At 41.8% G+C, this 26,535-nt stretch overlaps 1 protein-coding gene across 1 annotated transcript in view; it reads left to right on the top strand.

The window, feature by feature from the left end:
* mosmoa (modulator of smoothened a) overlaps nt 1-19,132 on the top strand; it is a 30,851-nt gene extending 11,719 nt beyond the window's left edge. The window contains exons 2-3 of the mRNA XM_049561742.1: nt 6,095-6,307; nt 15,767-19,132. Coding sequence (XP_049417699.1) covers nt 6,095-6,307; nt 15,767-15,951 — 398 coding nt within the window. The 3' untranslated portion in view covers nt 15,952-19,132. The remainder of the gene's footprint in view (nt 1-6,094; nt 6,308-15,766) is intronic.
* The last annotated feature ends 7,403 nt before the right edge of the window (nt 19,133-26,535 follow it).

Genomic DNA, 26,535 nt, shown 5'->3' with positions numbered 1-26,535 from the left:
ATGCAGTTATGCAAAGTCAAGTATAATCGCCTGACAGCAGCTTTGTCATCAATAGGGGAAACCTAGGAATTTAAGAATGACTGCTTCGTGTGAGTATGAATTAGCATTACATTAATACTGAAAGCAGCGCCATTTGTCCAGGAGCTGGTTCAATGAAGTGCCAGTTGTAAGTGCTGTAACTATCTGTTTTATAATGAAAAAAATGCGTCATGAACACGCCCTTGCTGTTTGACTATCACACAGGCTTTTACGAGACTTGTTTGTGTGTTTGCTGCTTGTCGAGTTGTTTACCTGTATCCGTGTACCATAGCGTGCCTGCCTGTTGTAAGGCAGTAATTCCACAGAGAGCCAGTGAAACAGCAGGAGGCCAGAGGATCCAGGGGAAAGGGTCATAAACCGGTGCCATTAATTGCAGTTTTCAAACTTTTGCTTAATGGTCTCCTGTTCCCAGCACCAGTCCCTGCTCTCTTTACCATGCTCACCTCCCATTCTTTGATTCACTCAAGGTTACGCTGTAACCGACTTCAGGAATAGGCTGTTGAGTAAGCCTTTGAGCCATTCAGGTGCCATTTTTGTCATGAGCCATGACCTCCATCTTTTTTTTTTACCTTTTCACTGACATTGCATAAGTGTTCTGCACAGCGAGAACTGCCATAGCAATAAGACAGACGAGGTAAATGAAAACATCCTTTTAGTTTTTCCTTGTCATAAGGAAACGTGCCATAATGACAGCATGTGTGCATTTGTGGTTTAAAAGGTAGATTTTTGTGGCTGTAAGAGTAGATGTAAAGCCCTCAGTCAGTCCTGCAGCTCCATATATAACTTAGTTTCACATGTACAGCCTCCAGAGGCGTTTTCTTTTAAACCACTTGCATTGTTTGTGTGGGTTGTTACTGTAAAAGCAGCACTTTCGCTGGGTGTTATAAAGGGGGCAGGATTTCCTTTGGACAGCCTGTAGAACCCACCACACCCCCCCAGGCAACAAGAACATTTTTCTCACACAGGCTTTGTTTTCTGTTTGTATTCAAGTGCTTCAGACTCAGTAGGGTTATTAGCAGCCACATACTGTATATTCATTGTGTAAATACACAAAGGGTTATAGTAGACGGGTTATAAAATGTCTGGATTTGGGTGCCAGACAGAGCAAGTAACACGCTTGACCTTCTGAAATTCCAGCTCACATACTTGTCTCATGCACGCGTCCACCCACCTGCCGAGCCACTGTTGAACTTTCATGATGTCGCCCACACAGGCTTGCCTTTTCAGTGAATGGGTTATTTTGTGGTCAGTAGAAGAAGTGTTTACCGCTCATTAGATTTTCTTTATATCAGATTATGCCTCAAACATGTAGAGAAAATGCAGTCCTTGTATTATTGTGAGACAACATTGTGCCTTTTAAAGCCTCAATTCAGAATTATCCATTCATTATTCATAACCACTTATCCTTATACAGAGTCATGGGGGTACTGGAGCCTATCCCAGCCGAGAGGTGGGGTACATCCCAGACAGGTCGCCAGACTATCACAGGGCTGACACATAGAGACAGACATTTATTCACACTCACATTCACAAGTACAGGGAATTTACCGTCACCAGTTAACCTGTATGTCTTTGGACTGAGGAAGGAAACTAGAGAATCTGGAGAAAACCCACGCTGACATGGGGAGAACATGCAAACTCCACACAGAAGGACCCCCGCCAGCCGACTGATTCAAACCCAGAACCCTTGGCTGTGAGGCAGTAGTGCTAACCAGAGTTAGCTTAGCCACATACAGCCTATGTTTAGCATTTTTACACAGGTGGACAAAGTTTATTTAAAGGTTCCCATGGAGCTTTTGATCTCTAGTCGTGCTATGAAGTTATTTTTCCATGATTGTGTTCCATCTTGTGCGTACACACACGGCAATTTCCTGATCAACAGGTTGTGGTAATGAGCTATGATATGCAGTAAAGGCAGGGAAGAAGAGGACTGATAGCATTTAACAATGCAGGATTTAAAGTACTTTAACTTTTGGCCTTGCAGATGTTTTAGAGGAAGGAAATGCACTCAAGCTTGTTAGAGGATTCTCGCAGTGGGTGTGGTTGAGTAACACTGAATGTTAGGGGTAGGAAGTGGCTGGCATAACATGTGTTTGTGTACAAGAAAACACCCCAAGGCAAGAGGTTCAGTATGCAACTCTGGAGAAAGATGGTTGTTGAGGCTCATTCTCAGGTTGTCAAATATTGATGACCTTGGGTTGGTCGTCAGACCGAACCACCAACCCAAAGCATCGGTATTTGTCAACTTGGAAATGAGACTCAACAATGAACTACCTTTCTCCAGAATTACATGTTGCACCTTTAATTCGAAATTATTTTATTTACTCGTGAATCTGTTTTGCAAGTTTGGGGTTTATTAATAATTATTATATGACATTTTTAGCTAGTGCCAACTTTAAGACTGAATGTTCAGACTGACAACAATGCTGCGTTAAAGATTTGCAAGGAGCTGTATTTGTGTTGCTTCAGGCACCAATGTGACAATGTAATGCAATCCAGGAAGGTCAGGTTAATTAAAATATCATGATGTTGAAGGCTTATCAAACACTAGAACACTGTACTGCAATTTGTCTTCTGAAGGAGACAAACTGGATTTGACAACTCCTGGAGAGATATCAGTATTTTTATCTCTTGCCAGGTAGACTGCAGAATTATTCTCATCCATGTTACAAATTAATTTCCAGGGAATGTATGCTTGTATTAGATTGGCCAATGCAGTGCATTTCTGAATGAGGTTACATTGTGTTGTGGTAAAAAAAAAAAAAATAGAGCCACGTTAAACTTTTTTCCCAGACAAACTTGCTTTCTATGCAGTCTTGTGGCCTCAGTGAAATGAAGGAGGGTGCTGCATTTTTCATGCAGTGCTGTTGTCTCTCTGAACTCAGTCTCAAAACGTCCTGTTTTGTGTCTACATATAGAAAGTGTGAAAACATGGGGTGTAGGACAGCTCATCTGCCATCCAGAAACACCACTATACATCATCCAAGTGCACTAAAACCCCTCTAGTTTTTTACATCATATCCCCCACAACCCATCACTTATAGTCTGCCTTTTCTTTGCCCGAGACCTGTGATCAGCAGAGGCCTGAGTGATGCGACGCTGTTCTGCTTACTCAGGTAGAAACTCCCCTTGAGGACATGCTCTAATTGAATGGCGTCCCTCTAGAGTGGCTGCTCCACTGGAGCATGTTCCTGCGCTGAGTACTGGCCTTCACACTTGAGTTTTAGCAGAGCTCCACTCATGACTCAAAGTGAGGCGCGAGTCCATTTGACTCCCTGTCTGATCAGTGATGGATGGGTACAGTAGAACGTCAGTGTGCATACTTAGCAGGGGTGTAAATCACCAGTTTCATCACAATACAATATACTGATTCTTTGGACAATACAGTATTTGCTGATATCACAAAGTCTGCCACTCGGCCTGTACGATTGGGATTGATTCAGTTCAGGGGGCCTGCAATCAGTAAATGTCCTCATTGTCTTTTTTGTTTGGCTGCCTGCCATTGTCTGCTGGGCACTAGGCCTCTAGCACTGCTTGAACGTTTAAGAAGGAGGTGTGTCTGGATGGAAATAGTGACCGAGGCGTGCTATGGGAATTTCAAAATCAAAGCATATCTTTGCATCCATGAAATTTAGGGCTGCACCGACTGTGGAATTCCAGGTTGATCTATTTTATGTCGCTATGAAAACATTAACAAATTACTCCTTCAAACAACTGTAATTGTTCAAGTTTCTCACCAAAAACATTTTACAAGATGACATTTGAACACATCATGAGAATGACAATAATTCACCTTTGCCCAATACTCATTGTCACGGAAGAGAGCTTGAGCGCATCATAATGTAACTTGATGCAACCTTCATCAGCTGTCCATTCCGGCCACTGACTGCTAACAGCTAACGTTAACTAGCTCTCCTGCTGATGACAACACAAATTTGTTGCTCGCAACGTAGCATTATCAGGGAAACAATAGGGTTAGTCCCAAACACCTCCCCTGGACAACAGGACGCTGTCAGTCTCAAATGGAAACGCATCGGCCACTGCCATCAGTGAATTTCATCTTATTTGTAGATAGGACGATGGCAGTCAACAAGTCGAATATGGGCTGATACTGATGTGCATCCCTAATGACATTGGATTGTCGATCATTTAATTGATATATCAATGTATGGTGACACCCCCAATATTTAGACATTCAAAGATAGAGGGAGGAGATAGTTATAGTTCAGTATGGAAGGCATATAAACAGAGATACTGGATCTCAAATGCTGCAGCAAATTCGTCTGATATCATTGTAACTTTTTGCAGACTGTGTGTCAATGTTAAGTGTCCTCAACAGTGTCATACCTGCGTGGGATAGATTCAGTAATTGGCAGGATTGATTTAGTCCTCACTTTCTCTACTTGAGTGCTAAGCAGAAGAAAAAATATTGGCCAATCACAGGCATAACCGGGCCCACCAGTGTGAGAGCAGCTCCCCCAGCTCCTTGCCAGCACTGAATTGGTGACAAATTAAAGAAGCTTCTTCCACTCCTCCTCCTCCTCCTTTACTTGTTCAGCAGAGCTCCTACACTTTGGTCTTCCCTCTTCGTTGATCGAGGCATTTATTTGTCGCTGCGCACTGATCAGAATGAGACCTTTAAAGTTTTGTAGTTTTTTTCCCACTTCCCCTTTTTTATTCAGCCTTTAGGCATACTGTCACGCTCAGAGAGTAGTCTGTGAAATTAGGATCACGCGCTCAAACATTGGCTCGCATGTATGAAGTGTGTGTGCAGTAGGTCTTGGGCTGTTTGACTGCCTCCCCATACTTTGATGTCTGCTCTATGCAGCATCGATAATGGTATACAGTGTAGAGCAGGGATACTGAACTGGCTTTGCCCAGGGGCTACTTTTGCAAAATGACAAGAGGTTAGGGGCCAGTTAAAGGGTCAGTGTGTTGGATTTGGAGAAATAGATTGGCAGAAATGGAATACAATAAATTACATATGGTTTCTTAAGTGTATAATCACCTGAAAATAAGAATCGTTGTGTTTTTGTGACCTTGGAATGAGCTGTTTGTATCTACATAGGGAGCAGGTCCGTGCCCATAGATTCTGCCATGTTGCACCGCCATGTTTCTTCAGACAACACTGACTCTAGATAGGGCCATTCACATTTTCGCCTCGGTCACAGTAGTTAGCAACCCCTCTGCGACAAGCAGCGATGGAAAAACACTGACTTTTTTTGACATGAAACTGCTTTATTCAGTGTTTTTACCGGTTTAAATAACCTGGTCCATTTGTTTTGGAGAGGAAGAGGCCTCTGTGGATAATTCTGCTCCTGGTAAAAACCTCCTGAATATCTGGATCAGAAAAAAGGTGAGCACACATTAGCAGGTGCTGGGCTTGTGGCCGAATAGCGTTGAAGAAACACTGATGCCTTACTGCTTTATTCAGTGTTTTTACTGGTTTTCATAATCTGATTCGTTCGTTTTGGAGAGGAAGAAACCTCTGTGGATAATTTAGCTCTTGAATACGAAGGAATCCTAAGTGGGAGTTCACACTTGGCACATGGGAGAAGTTTAAGCTTGTTGCAGTCTGCAGTCCTGCAGTCCTCACTTCTAATCCTCTGAATCTGACAAATTGCTCCATTATCAAACAAACAACTATTTTTATCAGTGTATATAATACATGAATCACCCAGTTTTAACCTTTCGTTATTTGCTGTTCTCGCTCGTCTTTGCCAAATCAGGTGGATGCAGGGGCGTTTTGTAGGAATTGGAGACATTGGAGATTAGCCCGAACTCTATGGGGGGGTCTTGGGGATCCCGCCGTGGCACTTGTGAATCAATTTATTGTCACTGTGAATTAGAATACAATCAGCAGGCCCCCCAGCACCTTATCCGTAAGTTGAGTATCACTGGTGTAGACAAAGCTGCTTCTCTTGTGTTTGCATTTACCCATGCTGAGGTGTTGATGAGCTTTTTATTAACCCCCGTGCCCAGTGTTTTTGTGAGCTGGTCAGTCATAAAATAAAACAAAATGGACACTGTATGAACATTCAACCTCTCTCTGCAGGTGCCCTTACAGTCGGTCTAGTCCGGCAATGTCAGACCATTCACGGACGAGACCGGACCTGTATTCCACCTCGGCTGCCCCCAGAGTGGGTCACCACGCTTTTCTTCATCATCATGGGCATCATCTCCCTCACAGTCACCTGTGGACTACTCGTGGCATCACACTGGCGCCGAGAAGCCACCAAATACGCCCGCTGGATCGCCTTCACTGGCAGTAAGTGAACCAATGGTTTTGCTACACTAGACTTGCAGTCAGCGCATTTTCCCTCGGAGCTTTCTCACCTTCTTCTCTGTCTCACTGCATAACCTTTTGAAAATTATCTCTCTTTGGGGCAGGAAATAATAAAAGGAGAAGTGATGAGGTTGAATAGGTGCAAGAAATTGGCCCCGCCACGCATTGCTAATTCAGATGTGCAGATAAAAATGACGTCAGAAGCATCCAAGGCTATATACAGGACCTTTTGTGTGTTTGTGTTCCTGAGAGTGACGTGAAAACCTGTGCGTGGGTGTGTGTATTTGGTTGCGTTTGCACATTCATGAGTGTTTTTCTTGCATGCTTAACGACTCCTCTTGCTCCCTGAAGCTGATTTATTGAGTAATGCAGCTCCTCTGATACCCGAGTGGGTGGCTTATGTGCCACAGCGTTTCTCTAGTGTTTTCTCTCCCTCTTTGCCTTGAACATTGCCACTCTTTTTTTTTTTTTTTTCAAACACGATTTCTGTATAGATGCACTTCCAGCACTCGATAATAACCCAGCATCCATCTCGTGCACCGTAGCTGGGCTGATTTCGTAAGGCTGTGTGGGAGGGCGGAGTTTGATTGGTCGGTGAGTTAAGGGAATAGACGGCCTCAAGCACACTTGTACAGATGGAGCGGTGGCCTGTGAAGCTCTGTGTTATTGTTTGAAAGCTGGGTGCATTTTTCAGGACACTGCAGCTTTTTTTTTTTTTTTTTTTTTGTTCTGCAGATTTGAACAAACACCCAGTGTTTTCCTCAAGTTTTTTTGTTTTTGTTTATACCAGCCAGGCCAAATGCAGATTGATAATTAGGTTTTGTAACGCTCCCTAATCACTTGCAAGTTCTTGATGAATCACCACTTTCCCCACAAACTTGTCTGTCTGTCCGGTGAGCACAAATCTGTGTCACAAGCTAAATTGGATGGCGTTGAGTCATTGTTTAACAATCACACTTCAAGGAAAGTAAGGCGGTTGCCATGGAAACAGTGAGCAACTGTCACCCTTGTCCCCTTGTTAAGCTTCTGTTGGCAATATTAGACAAGAGGTATATTGTTCTTTTCAACGGGTTTAACGCATGATGATGATTATCACTTTAAATCAGGAAATAGAGCCAGACGGGGGGACCCGAGATATATTTTAGGCACGAGGGAGAAGAAACTTGGTTTGTTGTATTAAAAAATATGTGAAATCATCACTTTATTCTGTTTGAGGGCCCCCATTCACTGACACCATGGCAACTGATGGTCTTTCTGGGATTCTCTTGTATCTCAAGAGCCTGTTTGAAGTGTAGGAGAGGGCTGAAAAGGCAAAATTGGAAACTGAAATGAGCTTTTCCCCCCTCTGATGTTGCTGAACTTGTAGTTTTGATGGCGAACACCTCTCTACTGTCGGGAGAGGGTGAGAGGTTAAGTGAGGAAATGGGTGGGGGCTTAGGAAGTGTCGAGTAAAGACGGCACGTTGAGTGAATAATCATGTTTGTACAGGTCAGGAGCCAATGTAAAGGCACAAATGGACGCGGAGAGACGAAGAATAAAGTGAAGCTGGTTGTGAGGAGACGGGGGTGGTGGTGCATTCAGGGCAACCAGGTGATGAAGGTTGAGAGGAGGTGGGCAGTCTGTAGTGTAACTGGCTCTCGGCCGACGGCACCTGAATGGACAGCTTTGTATGACCAGCACAGACCCGCCTCTGTGTAGCCACACACACACACACACACACACACACACACACACACACACACACACACACACACACACACACACACACACACACACCAGCAGTGTTTCTCCAAGGTGTGAGGGTCATCTGTGGAGGTGGAAATAATAAATATGTTTCTTACATTATATTAACAGTAACTGCAGAAAATGTGGTGGTTAATGATGAAATTACAAAATACATTTATTTTCCCCTCCCTCCCCTGATATTGATTACAGCCCCAAATACCTTTTATGGCCATTCTCGGAACCCATCGGCTGTATTTGGCGTCTGACTTCCGGCAGACGGCGATACAGCCTCTGGGGGCAGACCCCCGATTTATTGGCATTCTGGTTTGATTTGGGGGGAGGAGGCGATTTTCCGTTTCCAACTTCAATACGATGTGGACTACAAACAGCCTACAACCAGAAACCAGGGCTCTTCCACACCTCTTCCAGAGATAAGATATCCAGGGTTTGCCTACAGACTCTACATTCACTGAATGTAGAGTCTGTATATAGAGACTACTTTATGGCTGATCCACCAACAACAGAAACCTTATTTCAAAGAGTGACTTGACACTAAATCACTTTATATGCTTTCGTGCTGACGACAGCCGTGACTGGTGACATTATTTTTGCGGGTTGTGGGTTGCACGACTGTCTGTCCCTTACTCGTGAACATGATTTCTCAAGAACAGCTAAATTTCTTCAAATCTGGCACAAACGTCCACTTTGACTTATGGATGAAATTATTATATTTTGGTGTCAAAGGTCACTGTAACCTCAAGAACTCAAGAATTCATATGCAAATTTTGATATGATTTCACAAATATGTCTAATAGGATAAAATGTTTGAGAGGTCGAAGGTCAACTTTTACTATGACATTATAATGTTCTGGAAAAAAAAAAAAAACACTTTTCTGACCATTATTCAACCTCTTATCTCAGGAATAAAAGGGGAGACATTTGGTCGGATACAGAATTAGTGACACTAATCTTGGGTGTCCATCTTAAAACTGAGCTGATATAGATTTTCTGTGCTGCCGGGTAGAAAATGTGTGTGAAGCCTCCACCTTTTGCCAAAAAATACACTTAATAATCTAAAAGTCTTGAGAGACATGTAAACTGCAGCTTGACTGGTCAGTGGAGACATAAAACTGTGAGACATAACTTCAAGTTTTGAGTTGGTAAACAAGCACTTAATTACACTATTTGTTGATCCTGTTCCCATTTTATAATGTCCTTTATGTCTGAAATCTAATTTGTTACTGAATACCAAAAATACGCAGTTTACTGTCACGTAAGACCGGGAAAAGAAGCAAATCCTCATATTTGAAAAGTTTTAATCAGATAATGTTTGCCATTTTTGCATGAACACAATTTATTATCAAAACAGACTTGTTGCAGGTCTAATATTGAAGTGCAAAGTGAATTTCTGTACTATAGATTAGTAACTATAAGTCATTAGTTTATCAGCTAAGGTGTTGTAGTTTCACCAGCTGCAGGTGGTGAAACTACAACACCTGCAGCTGGTGAAACTACAACACCTTAGCTGATAAGGTGTTGTAGTTTCACCAGCTGCAGGTGGGGTGTCATCAGTTCAGGCACTTAAGAGAAGCATTGGACCGTGAGGTGCAATTCAGTTAACTTACTGGTGAAGCTTGCAGCAATGATGCTGAGCTACGCATTTCTGGCTCCACTTAGCTTACTGTTCACCGCATCCTTTTGCAATCATTACCCCCATCATAGATTAACACATGGCTGAGGCAATGAGCAGGCAAAATGATAGACCTAAATATATCTTGTGTGTGCTTTGTGATGCAGATTTATCAGACATCGTTCATTTGTGCTTTATGCTGGCAGGTGGGAACATTTGTCCTGTTTGAGTCAGCACAACATGCATCTAATTGGCTCTTTAAGGACTGTTTCTGAAAGTATTGTATACACTAGTGTGTAATCATTTACATGTCAGGGGTTCTGTTTTTCAGAAAGTACAGTGATATGAACAGTTAATAAGACCATAACTCTATTAAAAACAGTTTAGTTTATCAAGTAGCTGCATGAATCTTACACTCAATTTTATGCTATATATTGTGAGACACTGTTTATACTATGATTGCTATCCCATGGATATCTTTGGTTTCATTAGGACCTTGTGGATAATGTTGCAAATAAATGAGTCAGCCTGATTGATGGCAGCATTGAGTTTTTATATGATTGTTGCACCAGCGTGCTGTAAAGACTGCACTCGGATTTGTCAGGTATTTAAATTGCTCGATTAGTCAAAAACAAATATTCCTGTCTGTTTATTTTATCTACATCGATCAGCCTAAACATTAAAGTTACTGGCAGGTGAAGGGAATAACATTGATCATCTTGTTTCAATGCAATGTTCTTCGGGGGAAACCTTGGGTTCTTGCATTCTTGTGGATGCCAAGCACACCCCCTCATGGCACAGCACTCCCTGATGGCAGCGGCCCCCTCTAGCAGAACAATGAACCATGCCACACTGCAAAAACTGCCAGGAATGACCCGAGGAAGGCGAGAGGAAGGTGACAGAAAGCTTAAGACATCGACCTGGCTTTAAAATTCCCCAGATCCCAATCTGATTGTGCTTTTATGGGCTGTGCCCTAGGTACCCCCGATCCATGGTGGGTCCTCCATGGATCCACCTTGGCTCTGACCTTTCTGACCTTTCGAGGCATGGACACAGAACCTCTTGTGGTGTCTGATACCGGGGCAGTGGATTTCTGCAGTCCTGTGGGTTGTAAGGTGGGAGCATGTCCCACAGATGATCACATTGGGATCTGGGGAATAAGGAGGCCAGGTCAACGCCTTGAGCTCTGTCTAACATTCCTCAGGTTATTCCTGAGCAGTTTTTCGGTTACTCTGGGGTGAATCATAGATAATTGATTGGCAGAATTCCAGCCACAAAATGTATTTTAATCCGAACATCTAGATTTCTGCTCCACTCCAGACTCCCCTGGCTGCATAACACAAGAAAGCTGTTAAAGGCAACACTGATGAGATTTTTGAGACTGGGAAAAGTCGTCCCTCAGGTACTGAACAGCTCTGCTAATTGGAAAGATAGAGTAAAAAGGTGATGGCTAAAAATGGCTTCCTGTGCTGTCACCAAATGGATTACACACTGTACTGTACACACTGCAACCCCACCCCCACCATGCTACAACAGACAATCAGTCCAGGAAAGAATGCTGGTCGAAAACATCCGACTGTGCGCTTTGAATGCAACAATAAGAGTTATTTTTAATACCTGAAGCTGTTCCACAAATTCTGCACAGCTATTGATCTTTGATTCACCAGAGTCTCACAGTTGTTTAACGTCACTGTGGTCGACATAAATGGACTCAGAGCTGGACCCAAAGCTTCAGCAAAAACATCTTCAAAGGACACAGAAGAGAAAAGGAGCCATCCTAATAAGTGACAACTTTGTTATCCAATCACAGATCCCTACTTCCTGGACAGTACGATAAGACTTGGTACTGACTCCGCCTCTGCTTCGCTCCACAGCTGTGAACATGTTGTGCTCATCATCACAGCATGCTCACTGTTTTTTAGGGGAGTTATTTTCCTTTGGTCACGCACATGCGTGCTTGTAAAAAGCCAATTATAAATGTGGCTAAAGGGGAACTCCACTGATTTTACACATCAGAGTTTGTTTGCGGGTCCTGGGGAGCACTGCTTCATAGGTGTGACTCCAGACGGAGCTGCCTGAAGTCTGGTAAATTGCTGCAAGGGATGTCGCTTGAGTCAGCATCGGTTTGGCTTGACGATTAAAAGTTTGAAAAATAAATCTGGAGGTGTAGAGTCAGAAAGAAGCCAGCTTAAGCAGCTCGAGGCTATATTAGCCTGCTCCATTGATTCTTATCGTCTGTCCATTGTGAATCTGACATGTTATAGGAGTGCAGTGCTGAATTGAGAGGAGGACTCTGTTTTCTAACCCTATACCCTGATTATGAAAACCCAGTTCTCTGTATATATTTGAGTTTAAGCTGAAGTGAGGGACTTGTATACATAAATAGATGTCTATTACATTTAAGCTCTTCTTAGACAAGTTCACAATGCTGATGAAGCATTGTATGGCAAAGTTTCTTGATACTGGTACTTACACTTTGGATAAAAAAGAAACTTAGCATTCACAGGATGGACGAAAGGCAAAAAAAGAAAGTAATTGACTTGAAGAGAGTGCTCCTGGGGGCAGGGGGGGTCACGGTGAGCTCTCTTGCAGGCATAGCCCATGTCCTAAGCATGCTCTGACAGTGTATAATTAATTATACATTGACCTTATTATTAATTTGTGTAATTACTCTCACTGCCAAAGGAGGGAGACAAAAGTTCACCACTGCAGGTTTAAGAAATCCGAAATAGAAAGCTGTTTGATCACACCAGAGTAGACAAAAAGTCTCTGTAATTCGTTTTATAAACTAATCTAAAAGGGGAAAACTTGAAAGTGGAAGGTTTTGGATGAAAGGTTGTTGCTTCCTTCAGCTTTTCTAATCCGTTTCACTCGGCCACAGTTCAAAGAAACACAACCTAGATGCAGTGTAAGTTTGTGTATGATGTGTCTGACTCATGTCGTAAAGTTTATTTCAAGAAATCAAAGCTGTTATGTAACATCTAGTGGCAGCCGTAAAAAACTACAACATCAGCATACTGTGTGGCTTCCTCTACAGCCCCTAATGTTTGTCCTTTGTTTAATTCAGGAAATGCTACTTTAGGATTTTACTAACTTGCGAGTAAACAGAGCAGGATGTGGCTGTTTAGAAAGCCTGAAATCTGATTTGCACCTTTAAGCACGTAGAGAAGCCTTAAACATTGTTAATCAGCCTAAGGTTGTTATGGAGAGCTTATTTATGCTTCTTGGAGAAACATTTACTGAAACTAATGCTGCATTCAAGTGGTGTCTGAAAATACTGTATATTTGTGGTGAGCTCAGTATGGTTTTACCCACAAATATTTGCCCAAAGCAACACAAAAGATTGACTTTACTAACTTCAAAGCTGAAAATAAATCATCTACCTGAGGGATGCTTTGTAGAGATTTGCCAAAACATTTGGCTGCCTTTGAGTTATATCAGAAATATTGTAATTTAAAGGTGGGATTAAGGAAACGACCCAACAGGATGGCAAACAGAACATGTAAAAAGTGAATGTTATCATTTTTAGAATTATAAGTACATCTGCGGTGTGCATGTGTGTGGCCCTGTCTTTAAAATGTGTGTGTGGTTGTGGTGGGTTTACAGGTTCATACTTGAACACTGTGCTTATTTGATGTCTCCTTTTTTCTGTTTGTTGACAGTAGAGGTAAACGGGTAACTTTAACATTATTAAAGAGGTACTGCATGTGATTTTTGAGCTTTAAACTAAATGATACGACTGTAAATTTCTTACCAAATTTATAAAAATCATAATTTCATGGGTTGAAAATGACCAACACACCATCTGCTGTTTAAAATCAGCTCTGAATCTTGTCAGGCCAATGCTGACACTGTCGAGTGGTTGGGACTTATCTGGGTCATTACATTTATATTTAAAAGAAGAATTTTAACGCCCTCTAATCAACTCCTACCTCACACATCCTCCCAAAGCTCTCTGCTAAAGTCATTGCTTTTATTTTTTCATGCCTCTGCACCGACGATAGCTGGGTTGTCAGTCCCATTCTTATGAACGTGATATTTCAAGAACGCCTTGAGGGAGTGTCTTTAAATTTTGGCACAAACATCCACTTTCATTCAACAATGAACTAATTAGATTTTTTGGTCAAAAATCAAGGTCACTGTGACATTGCCTCTGTCTCATTCTCAGAAACACGATACCTCAAGAACACTTTATGGGAATTTCTTCAAATTTGGCACAAACGTCCACTCAGACTGAAGAGTGAGCTGATTTTGAATTTGGTGGTCGAAGGTCAAGGTCATTATGACTTCACAAAACATGTTTTTGGCCATAATTCAGCAATTCATGCACTGATTATGTCAAGATTTTACACAAATGTTTGATAGGATAAAATGATGAAGTGATGACGTTTTATTTTCAAAAGGTCAAAGGTCACCTTCACTGTGGCATTATAATATTCTGCAAGAACAATTTTCTGGCCATTATTTGACGTCACAACTCAAGAACAGAAGAGGTTACATTTAGGCCATGTTTACATGAAAACGATCCGCTGAAAACGGAATTGTTTCTCATTTTCATTTTGAAAAAAGTTCCGTTCCGTCCATTGCACTCTGGGACCTGTTTTTAATACGTGTTTTCAGGCATCCAAAACGCCGCTATAAAAGATCAGCCAAAACGCAACTGAAGTTTATCGTTTTTGGTTGAAATCGTTGTCGTATAAACATGGACCTTAGTCAGATACTGAATTGGTGACACTAATCTTTGGTGCCCACCTTGAAACTGTACTGATTGTAGATCTTCTGTGCTCGTGGGGGGAAGATGTGTGTGAGGCATCCATGTTTTCACACACATCGATGTAAACTATAACTGCAATTTGACTTTTTTCATGGAGGCATTGAACTACAGGGCGGTCAGCTTTAATCTCTGCTGTCTTAACACTTTTACAGTGTTTGCTCCTCTTTTCTCTGCTGCAAATCACAGGCATGTCTGAACTTATACCTTGACTCGCCCATGGACACAAGACAATCAGCCTGTGAAGGTCAAGGGCTTTTGGGAAATGTTGTCTTTTAAAAGCTGCTAAAAGATAGAAATATGACAAACAGTGATATTAGATTGTTTTTTAAAAAACTAGTGTCCTTACTCAGACAAAAGAAGCGATCCTCATGACGTACTGTTGCGTGACAGGCTCTGTTTAAGGCTGTATTTTTAGTTCCTAAAGTGGTGACAAATGTCAGTGGGATTTTGAATGAGGTGTCTTCATCTGGAACAGAAGTCTTTATACAGGACAATTACATCTGCCAGCGCTTGTGGAAAGTTCGAGCTAAAGCACTGATACAATGATCATGGTGTCAAATGTTGAGTTTCTGTAATTGCTGCCATGGTAATTATAAACTGAATGTTGAGATGTGTCACGAAATTAAAGCATCCACAGTGATTTGTGCACCTGCTCTCTTTGTCTCCTTTTTTAATGAAGACATTGTTGTGAAATGAGCAATCAGTCCATCATCTCTGCAGTCTGGGAGAGCAAAAAAAAAAAAAAAAAGATTTACTGCCAAATGTTGGTTTGGCTGAGCCTCACAGATTTGTTGCTTGATATTTTGTTGCTGTATGTTTGTCAGAACATTGTGTATTCTATAACATAACCTTTGTTTAAATGAAGCAGTTACTGTCAGAGTGCGTTTGACTGAAAGTCTCTTTCACATCTTCCCAAAAAAAGACATGATCGTGGTGCGTACTATGAGTCTGCTTTGTGTAATTGCCCCTTCAAAGCCATTTGAAAGGCACTATTGTACATTGCTAATGAACTTACTAAAATTGAATTCAATTTGCACAGCCTATGCTTCCTGCTCAAGTTGAGTGAGTTCATGCTTAATTTTCTGCATCTAGTGTGGAGAACAAAAACTAAAAGACAGACTGAGACCTTTTGCGTCCCATCTTTTATTTCTTAAACCCTGTAAGTGCCAGTCAAATGACTCCAGACATGAATTACACCTACTTTAGTACTCACTAAACTAGTGAGTATAACTGGGTGTCTGTACAGAATCATATTATATGTTATATAAGTGCACAGTAAACTAACTCCTTCTCTCTTACTCCTTCCTTCCAGTGATCCTCTTCTGCATGGCGGCGCTCATCTTCCCCATAGGCTTCTATATCAACGAGGTGGGAGGCCAGCCGTACAAGCTGCCCAACAACACAGTGGTCGGCTCCTCGTACGTGCTCTTTGTCCTCTCCATCTTCTTCACCATAGTGGGACTTTTGTTTGCAGGCAAAGTTTGCCTCCCAGGCTGAGGACTCGACCGTGCCCGCCTCTGGACTGACATAAGAGGCTCTGAAAATTTCATGGGATTTACAAAAACACACAGTGACTGAAAATCAAAAACAACAAACTCTGGCCCGAAGCCTGAAACAGGGGAGTCTTTGATTATGTGTCAAGGGACCGCAGCACCACGGAGTACCTAACGACTAAAAAATGAAAACGAACAAAACACTAAGAGGAGGGACACGGGGCACAAGCGGGGGTGAGAGGGAGAGAGGGCAGCCGAGGCTGTCGCAGCACCCTGCCACTGTTGATTTAAAATACGGCTGTCTCTGTTGTTGTTCCTTTGTAAAAGGGTGCTTAATGTGCTGCTGTCATGGCAACTGCGGCCACAATGCTGGCGCACATTTCTTGAGGACCACTGCAGCCACTCCTCAACTTGACCCCCGGCCGCCCGCTGCACCGCCCTCGGCACACATCTGTGCCGACACGACTGCTCCTGTTGCTATTTTCGGCTTCTCTTAGCTATTTCAGTTGTGTGTTATTCTGTTGTTGTACATTTTGTGTTTTTTTTTTTTTTTATTGTTATTTTCTCCTCCCACCCCCACCATGCCTCCCCACCCACCAACGCCTTTCCACTGAAGTAGCTTGAGTGTAATTGAGGTTCACTGAACTGAATCCTTGAGGGGAACTGGGTGGTTTTCTGCCAGCTTGGCTTTAGAGCAGGGTTTATTCTTGCCTGTCACTTCACGAGGCCCCAGGTGTGTGGCTGGGGAGAGCAGCTGTGAGCACAGCTGTCTGGGCCAGCTCACGGGCTGCTGTGGACGAGAGGAAGGTGCAGGTGTGCTGTCTCCAACCAGCTGCAGCTCAGGTGCAGGTAGCAGTGAGGGGCGACTTCCCTGTGCAGCAGAACAGGAGGTCAAGTACCATAAAGGAGAATGCCACTCAATGTAAGAAGTTGCATTATGTTATTTATATGGACAGCAACAGAGTATTAGTGAGCTACTTTGCTAAGCTAAACCCATGACACTGATACACATCTTTTGCCAATAACTAGAAGACTGTGAATTTAGAGAATAATCATCTGAACATAAACACACCTCCTGTATTTGTAGTAATAGCTCGGTTAAGTACAGCCACAAACATAGTGGCCTTTTCAAAGTATTTTTCAAAGGTGTTACATCACTGTGGTGTTATATTTTCGAGGAGTTGTGATGAACTCATATATCTGTAATTATAGCAGACAGTACTGACTTTTTATAAATAGAAGTTGAGGTCACATTAAGGTGTAAAAATAACATATGTGAATGCTGAAAATTGGTGGTATTCTCCTTTAATGTCGGATCGGAAGTGAGCGAGCCAGGAGCAATTTTTGTTTTGTACAACAGTGGAGGCACAGGGACTGCAGGTCAGGTCCATGCTTGGGGCTGCGCCTCAGTGTGTTGCTCTCGAGTGAATGTGAAACACACACACACACACACACACACACACACACACACACACACACACTGACAGTCACCACTGTCTCAGTGTAAATCCATATACTGGGGCTTTTCATTGTTGAAAATAGTGAAAATTCGCCTATTAGATGTTCATAGAGCCAAAGGTGATGTCTTCAAATTGCTTATTTTGTTACAAGGCCAGCTTTTAACTTAGAACACCCAGACACAGCGAGGTGCAGATCAGTGTGACCCTTAAAACCATGCTTTACTCGGCTCAACAAAACTTTTCAGCTAACTTGCCTCCATCAAGGTTGTGTCCAAGGTTAATTTTGGTTTGGGCATAATCATGCTCTGATCTCATGATGAGATAAAAAAAAAAGAAGCCCTTTTCACCCTTTTAGATATCATCGCCAGACATTTTGTGCAACTATCTATAAAACTCAATTTCTTCTTCTTCTTACGTCAAAATCCAATCATGTTTTCTTCCTGTAAATCAAAATATGATGTGGATTTGATTTAAATCCCCCTTGTAACTGTACACTGATGAAATATTCTGTTTCACTGAGAAATACGTCACAGTACAGAACATAGAGACGCTCTAACTTCTGTTTCACTGAGACTTTTAAGTTTTAGAACTACAGATCCCATAATATGGAGAACTGAAGGGATGTAAACAGGAAGAAGGAGGCAGTGAGTTATGCTGTGTGTGTTGAAAGGCTATATTTGAAATTGGCACCATTAAAAGTATGCCAAATTAGATATTCTTTTTTGCAATGTCCTTGTAGATATACAGACAACTATCACTGGATTACTTTAATACAGAAGAAAACTGAAAACATGATTATTCTCAGGCAAGTTCTGGAGCTGAAAAGAGAGTCGCTGGAGTTTTCTGATGATTTCTAAGCTGATTCATGGCCGTTTATTCACAGATTAAAAGCCTCCGGTCTATACAAAGCACCAAATTCTGTATTTGTTCACCTTATTTTTCAAACTCATTATTCAAAATAATGAGTCAAACCTCTTCCATCTCAGAAATGAGTTGGGTTTATTTTACTGGGACCTTAACACAGCCTTCCCTGAACCAAATTATATCCCACAGATTTACAATCCATTATCAAAATTGTTGCAGATTAATTTTATTTTTATCGTCTTCCACATGTATGAAAAAATAACCCACATATAAGCTTCTACTTTACATGTTTACGTGTAACAATGTGGGGAGCATACGACCTACTGACACACAGATCTTCTCTGCAAAGTGCGTGCGTGCGTGTGTGTGTGTGTGTGTGTGTGTGTGTGTGTGTGTGTGTGTTGACTCAATCACAGAGCTCAGTCGCGAAGTCTTATAGTTTTTTTTTTTGTTTTGTATTTCTGTTTCCTGCTCAGCTTTTCTCCCTCTCAGTCTGACGATGTATACTGCTAACTCTCCACTCTGCAGTGCCCTCCCTGTCCTGGTTGGTTCAGTATTGTGCCATGACCTGTTTTTGTTTAATAATGTACAGACACACAAAAGGCAGGATTTCTGTATTAGGAAGCACTGTGCATTCAACAGTATAGGTAACAGAAATAGAAGCACCACAAATGTATAAAAAAAGAGAACTTCTTACCTCATTGTTTTTGTTTCTGCTATTATTTTCTAATGGTGGCAATGTGTGCCCTCTAATTTGTCTCTTGCCTTGATCGGATGTCTTCACATAAAGCCTATGATCATAGGAAATTATTTATCACTGAATAAAAAGAGGAAAAAAATGGGTGTGTGGCTCTGACGCAGTCTTTATGATTAATTGTGCTTATTTAAGGGGATGTGAAGTGTGAATCCAATCAGCAGCTGCGATGATGGACAAAACAGCGCAGATAATTTAATCAGACGAACTCTCCATATCCTATTAATCTTAAAATCAACATGCCACTTGTGCAGGATGTGACCCAAATGTCCTTCTTCTCCCACTTCATTAAATCTGAAAGAAAAAAAAGACAAACCTACTTCAAGGGCAGCCACCCGGGATGCATCAGTGGAAAGGCTATCTGTGTTCCCAGGCTGCATCTGTTTAATGCTGTTAAGTGGCCTTGAAAGCTATTTTTAGAATAGTATTGTCAGGGCTAAGTGGTCTGATTAAGTCAGTTATTTTGAGGCTTTTAATTTGCACAGTAAACATTTTCCTTCACAGTAACACCTTACTTTCTAAGACAACTGATGGTGTTTATCACCACTGTAGTTTTGAGCACCCCAGAGGTTTTACACTTGGGATAAACCGTTGTACCCTTTGTGTTGACCCTGCTAGAAATGATTTGATTGTTTTGCCAGGAATTAAAACTTGTTTTTTTTAAGACTGAGTGACGGGTTTTTTAAGTAATAGCGTGACAGTTTGAGGAGAGCCTTTTTGCTTTTATGTTGAGAGTTAGATGAGAAGATTGATACCTCCTCTCATGTTTGTTTGCTTAAATGCTTAAAGATTAGGCTACACTGATATTACTAGAATCAGATTCCAGTGGTTGCCTGCAGAGCATCGATTTCATGGAATCCAAATAACTGATGAATGATCCCAATAGCTCCTGACCGTTGAAACGTCTAAAAGGCAAAATTTAAAGACCCTTTTTCTGTTAGTAAACAGTATGATGTTTGTTGGTGGGCGGGGCTTAGCTGGAGGCAAAACAATTCTCCACAGACATTAGCTGGCGCTGGCTAGCATGTTCTGTTGGCTTGTTTTAGACAATGGAGGAAGATGATACAAGTGGTGCATTTGGGAATAGTTTGTAAAATTCAGAGCGCTATCGGAATCTATTGTGCTGTTATTCAGAGCACCACACCCTCGGAGCGGCAGAGCGGTGATTGACTTAATTGTTTGTGAATTCATACAGAAATATAACGCTCCGTTTCTTCAAACAACAGGGTCCACATTTGTGTAGAGCGTCACACTGAATTTACGAACGCACCATGTCAGGTCACTCACTCTCCGAGACCATGAGCGTTACTTTAATGAGTAAACACTGACCAACGGGACCAGACTGGCCGACCCGTACGTTCTCACTCAGTATATGGATGATGTCACAGGAAGCTTTGTGGTTAATTACTATGCCAATCCTACAAAGGAGAACAACACCTCGAACAGTTTCCTCCAGTGCGTTTTGCTATTGAAGCTAACGTTAGCTAATGCCCTAAAAAGTTAGTGTTAGGGAGAAATCCAATATTCCTCTTAATACCTCCTCAACGCCTGATGAGGTGGACATGATAACCCTAAATACACATAACGTTATTCATCCCTACAACATTAAATACTTTTTCCCTAACCTGATATGATGATTTTGATGATCGACTCCATTTAGTCCTTTTGTCTTATGCATTTAACCCTAGTTGCCTTTGTTTTTGTTGACAGGAAATGATAAAAATTTCGGTTTTGAGCCATGACTCCTTCTATTCTGGCCCCCAGTAACACAACAAGATGACAGACTTCTTTGTAGCCTACAGCCCAGCGGTGGAGAGTCGTGTTTAGCCTCCAGCTAACAAACGGACGTCATTTTGACGTCGGCTCTAAAAGGGTCCATTGAACAAAACATAGATCTAATCTTTTAAAAATACATGTTTTTATCCAACAAAATATTGTGCCTCAGTCCATATTTGTTGGCATTTAGCATTTCAACATTTTCACTGCAGTCAAAAAACTGTTGCTCTCCTGCTTGCTGCAAATAAACGGAAACACAATAGTGCGGCACAAACATCCACTTGGACTCAAGGATGGACATAATAAGATTTTGGTGGTCAAAGGACACTGTGACCTTGCATCCATCTCATTCTTGTGAACACCATATCTCAAGAAAAATTTGCACAAACATCCACTCGGACTTAACAATGAACTGATTACAATATGGTGGTCAAGGTCAAGGTAGCATCAACTTAGCGTCTATCCCATTCTCATGAATTCAATATTTCAAGGGAGCCTGGAGGGAATTTTCTTAAATTTGGCACAAACATCCACTTCAACTTAAGAATGACCTGATCAGAATTTGGTGGTTGAAGGTCAAAGATCAAGGTCACTGTGACCTTGCAAAACATGTTTTTGGCCATAACTCAAGAATTCATACACGAATTATGACATTTCACACAAATGTTTAATAGGATATAATGATGAAGTGATGACATTTTATGGCCAAAAAGCCATATGTCAACTTCACTGTGACATTGTAATGATCTACAAAAACACTTTTCTGGCCGTTAATCAACGTCACAACTCAGGAACAGAAGAAGAGACATTCGGTCAGATACTGTATTAGTGACATAAGTAACTGTATAGATCCTTCAGATTGAAGATGTGTGTCCAGCGCCCATGTTTTTACAGACATGGATATAGACTGGAAGTGCAACTTGACTGGTTTTCAGAGGCATACAACCACAAGGCCTTTATTCTCATTTTGTTTTTAGGGTGATGACATCATTAAATATGAAGACAGATATTCAAAGCTTCATTTGAAAACCTTAATAGAAGCTTCAATGGGAAAGAAAGTACATTTAGCACAGCCCTAGTTTAAAGGTAACAATATCTGTCTACTAGCACATCAAAAGCTCTCTAATTAGCATGTTATATCATCTCCAAATATTCAGCACAAGAACTGAGGTGTATAAACAACACATTGTGGTTTTATGTACTGCACTATTAGCACAGTTTTTTGTGGAGTCTCCAGTGGTTACCTGACAAGTTCACAGCCACAACAAAACAAAGTGAATTCTGTTACCTTTGGACAGAGCCAGACTAGCTGTTTCCCTCTGCTTCCAGTCTTTGTGCTAAGCTAAGCTAACTGACTGCTGATGGTGGCTTCATATTTACCATATAAACATGGAAGTGGTATTGATCTCATCTAACTCTTAGCAATTAAGGGAGCAAATAAGCACTTTTCCCAAAATGCCAAACTTTTCCTTTGAGGCTCATGAAACCTGCTCTAAGTTGTTTTTCTGCAGCATTAGCACTTAAGTTAATGGGTTCTCCTAATTAACATTTACACCCTCCGTTCCTTCTCTAACAGTGCACCACAACAGTTCAAACTCAGAGTTCTTCAAGAAAACACCAACAGGCACAGAGATCTGAGGGCAAGCATTCACTTCTCAGCACAAGTCTGCCATAAATAGGTCTTTATATTCATGTTTGTCACGCGTTGGGCCAGACGGGTCACTTTCATTTACTTGTCATTTTCTCACTGTCGCCGTACAGCTGGAGATGAGACAGCTCGACTCCTCTCAGGACTGCACCTCCATTAGCCTCTTGGTGACCTGCGGCGCGGAGCTGAGCATGAGCAGTGTTTCCATTTAGGATTTTAGAAGGTCACAGTATTTCGGCTCAGCGGATCACATCAGTCCTAACAGCACTGTGCTGTCTGAAGACAGCTGCTGGACTTCAGCAGAACTACAGAGAAGAATGCACCAATTAATATTTGACCTCAGCTTTCATACAATGGCTTCTTACACATGGTTTTTCTTTAATCATATTTTTTTTCCTTCATACTGTGTGAAGTTTGACCTGTTCAGGCACCAGAATCTGGTTCACTGCAAAGTAGGCTTTCACATATGAGGAATTCAGTGGTATTTTGTTCACAATAAACATAGTAAGAGAAAAGTAAATAGAATACCACAAGTGAGGAATCTTTCATATAAAATAGAAATTTACAAAAACAAAAAAGTAACAACAACAGTGTTTCATGGAGCCCCATACAATATTTATAGCATTAGCATAGCAGCAGGCTATTTACTATGAGACAGTGCAGTAATGAGCAGAGAATAAAGTCACCATCTGTGTGTGTGTGTGTGTGTGTGTGTGTGTGTGTGTGTGTGTGTGTGTGTGTGTGTGTGTTGCAATCTGAGCTCCCCTGTTCGTTGCTGTGGCAGCCAGTCCAGCCACGCATAGTCCCTGTGAGTCCCGTGTATGTATCCCACTTATCGCCGCCGCTCTGCACTGCACTCATACGGTGATTAGGTGATATCAGGATTGTGACATCGCAAAAGTGTATCACCCACCATCTGGTTCCCCCCTAGTTAACAGCAGAAATGTGTGCACTGTTGTCATTGTTAGCACTGTTAGCTGCTAGCTGAGCTTCATCCATGTTGAGAGCCGTGTGCAGACAACCTCTGAATCATATAGAGCCCCTTAAAAATGAAAAGAGCTACACTGCTTTTCGACAGAGTTACACCCACCAACCATGTCACCACACAGAAGGAAGGGTGCATCGACTTATGGACCAGAGGCTTGCGAGACGTAAACATCAAAGGCCTTTGCACACAGAGTCAGTGTTTTTTGGATTCGTTTTTTTTAATCCGTCATTGAAAAAAATTGTTACGCCCAGGACCCTTGCGCACTGATTCCAATGTGTTTTATTGTTCTATTCATTGTGACAGTTCTTAATATGTGACAAAATTAAAAGACACCTTTCTTCCTTGGCCTTTGACTGAATGACTGGCTGTCATCACTCCCTCTCTGTCTTTCATTTGGCACCGCAACTGCATGAAGGGGCGGAGCTGTCCTCCCCCTCTGTCCTCCACACTCTGTGTGCGGTCCACATCCTCCTCCTCTTCATCATCACCCACCTGAATGTTACTATCTGATGTGTTGAAAGTGAGCTATCTGAGTTGTGAAACGATTCTGTGTCCCGTCGCCACATTTTCTTCACTGATTCTCAGTCAAACGTTTCTAAAGGCTTCTGACGGATGTGAAACACACAGAAAATCAAACCTGTTTGCGAAAATTTTAATGACAGACGAAAGTTTCGGATTGACACAACAGGAAGTCATATTTATTTTTAGACATGCAATAATCTCGGACCAAAAAAGAGGACTCAAAAGCCTTAAGGCCGTCCACCTCAGCTGAGCTGTATAGTTAGCTCAATGGTGCTAGGTGAGCTAGCAGTAGATGCACACTTCCTTCTGCAGGGCGATACTATGGCAGGTGTAGTTCAGTAGAAAGAAATAGTACCTACATGAAACTGTTCACAACGAGGTCTGTGGATTGTCTTGAGTAACCAGGTTATGATTTCTGTAAAGAGACATTGCTGTTGGGTTTTTCAAATGTATTTTTTCAACACATTCTCTCTCCAACTTTGTCACATATCTACATTTGGTCATGGACTTTCCACATCCAGATATGACGTGAAAGGTACCCTGGGTGCGTTGGTTGTTGACATTTTGGGCCGCCATGCAAATTTATGCCTGTTACATGCAGTGTCTTCTTTCAAAATAAATGTCCGTTTTCACAGGAAATTTAAAAATAACGGGGTTTGGCTTTATAATCTTATGGGACACCAACATCGCTCTGAATGAATCTGAAAAAAGATCACACATTCACAGCTCAACTTTAATCTTTTCACGAGGCATTAAGATCTCTCTGTTACAGTCTTCCTGTTTGACCAATTACAAAATGCCTCTCATCACCTGTTCATCAAAACAGGAAACACCACATAATCAGAAAGGCATTTTTATGTTGTATTAGTTCTACTATGCTCCTGCAGTGTTTTCTTGCTTTGCTTTTACCCAGACTTACTCCATGTCACCCTCTCTCACAGTGTGTGCGCGAATAGTATCACATTGCATATGTACTGCGGGGACGAGTCACTGTATAAAGAAGAGCTCACAGATGAGACTGCTAGACTTGATTTAGTCAGGCCCCCCTGATCGGCAGCAGATGCTTAATAGTGAGTTATTGGAGGACAGATCAACACTGACGGATCCCAGAGCAGTCCTCTCAGTCCAGATGGAAGTGAACCATTTCTCTGGCCCCAAAATGCTTGTTACGGCTAACCAGTGGCTTTGCTGAGAAAGTAACACGTAGTCTGCTTTGTCGTTAAATATCAGGGGGGTAAAACATCCATGGTGTCTATATTTTTATTATAGAGTGTTGCAGCAATATGCTCTAATACAATATGTTGGATGGTAATAAACTGGACAAAGACGTGCTTCACTACTCAGACCTCTGTTAGGTTTAATTAACAAAGATCTCATTTTAGAAGGGTTGTCCAACTGCAGTGCCTAATGATGAACTGTTGCAATACAACCTCTTATTAGTGGATTTTTCCTGTGAAAATGTTCCACTTTACTGCCGCGAACTCAATATGTTTAATGAGACATCATCAAGCAATGATCCCTTTCTAATATTGTGGAAATGTCTGTCGTTTAACAAGAGCCTGCCATCTGCTGAACCGTTATGTCTTGATGTAGCGGAGGACTCTCTGCTCGAGTTTGTGTAATTTTGTTGTCACATTCACAGAGAGAATAACAGGGATTCACAAAGATGCAGAAGAGCTGCTGAGGATGACTGACTCAACAGACAAATACTGGTTTTGTGCATCATTTGGCATTTTCAGCCGAGGATCTTTTTCTCAGCACCATTATTTGTCATTAAGCAGATTTGCCCAAATAAATCTTTTCATATGAGGTGCTGTTTCACATCACACTGAGAAAAGACAAAACATCTAATGTAAAAACATCTATCTGCAGAATTCACTCCTGTTGGATGCTGCACACATTGATAGGTACCTCAACATGACATAAGTTGTGTGGGTGGTAGGAGCGGTGAGAAGATTCTCAGCGGATATGTTGCCGCAGCACATATTCCTATATTTTATGAGTCCCGTTTTGCAAATGTGTGTACAGTGCTCCTTCCCATGAAGGCTGTGTTCATGGTTTACAGTGTGGTGTCCTTCTGCCCGCTAAGATAGATGATTGTGTCAGCACGCTGCCAAGTGCACTTAGATGGAAATATGGCTGCCATCTGTTCTCGAGAGAGGCTGCTCCAGCTTTCGGTGCTCCACCTGAGGACCTGGTGATGAAATCTATCTATCTATTTGAAAGGCACCCTGGGAAAAAAAATTATTTTACTATTTTTTAACTGATTTATTTAATACCTGAATCAATGCAATTTAAATGGAGAGGAGAAAAGAAGCTGCCGCTTTTATTGTGCTATTGTGAAGTAACATGATGTCGTATCTGTTTGCAGAAACAAACTGTGCATTCCAATACCCATTTACCACACTATTTAGTATGCCAGAGGAAGATTTCGTATGTCCCAATACGTAGGATGTTCTAGTACATCCAGTCGGATTTTGCAGTGTGCAGGCAGCAAGCTTTTCTGGCTATTCTGACCCACAATCCTCTGCACAGCAGAAGATATGTCACATCGACTGAGCTGCAAACAGATGACA

This window comes from Epinephelus fuscoguttatus, linkage group LG19, assembly GCF_011397635.1.
Source record: "Epinephelus fuscoguttatus linkage group LG19, E.fuscoguttatus.final_Chr_v1".
Classification (NCBI taxonomy): Eukaryota; Metazoa; Chordata; class Actinopteri; order Perciformes; family Serranidae; genus Epinephelus; species Epinephelus fuscoguttatus.
Note: the sequence above shows the minus strand (reverse complement) of the source record. Positions and strands in the feature narration are given on the sequence as shown.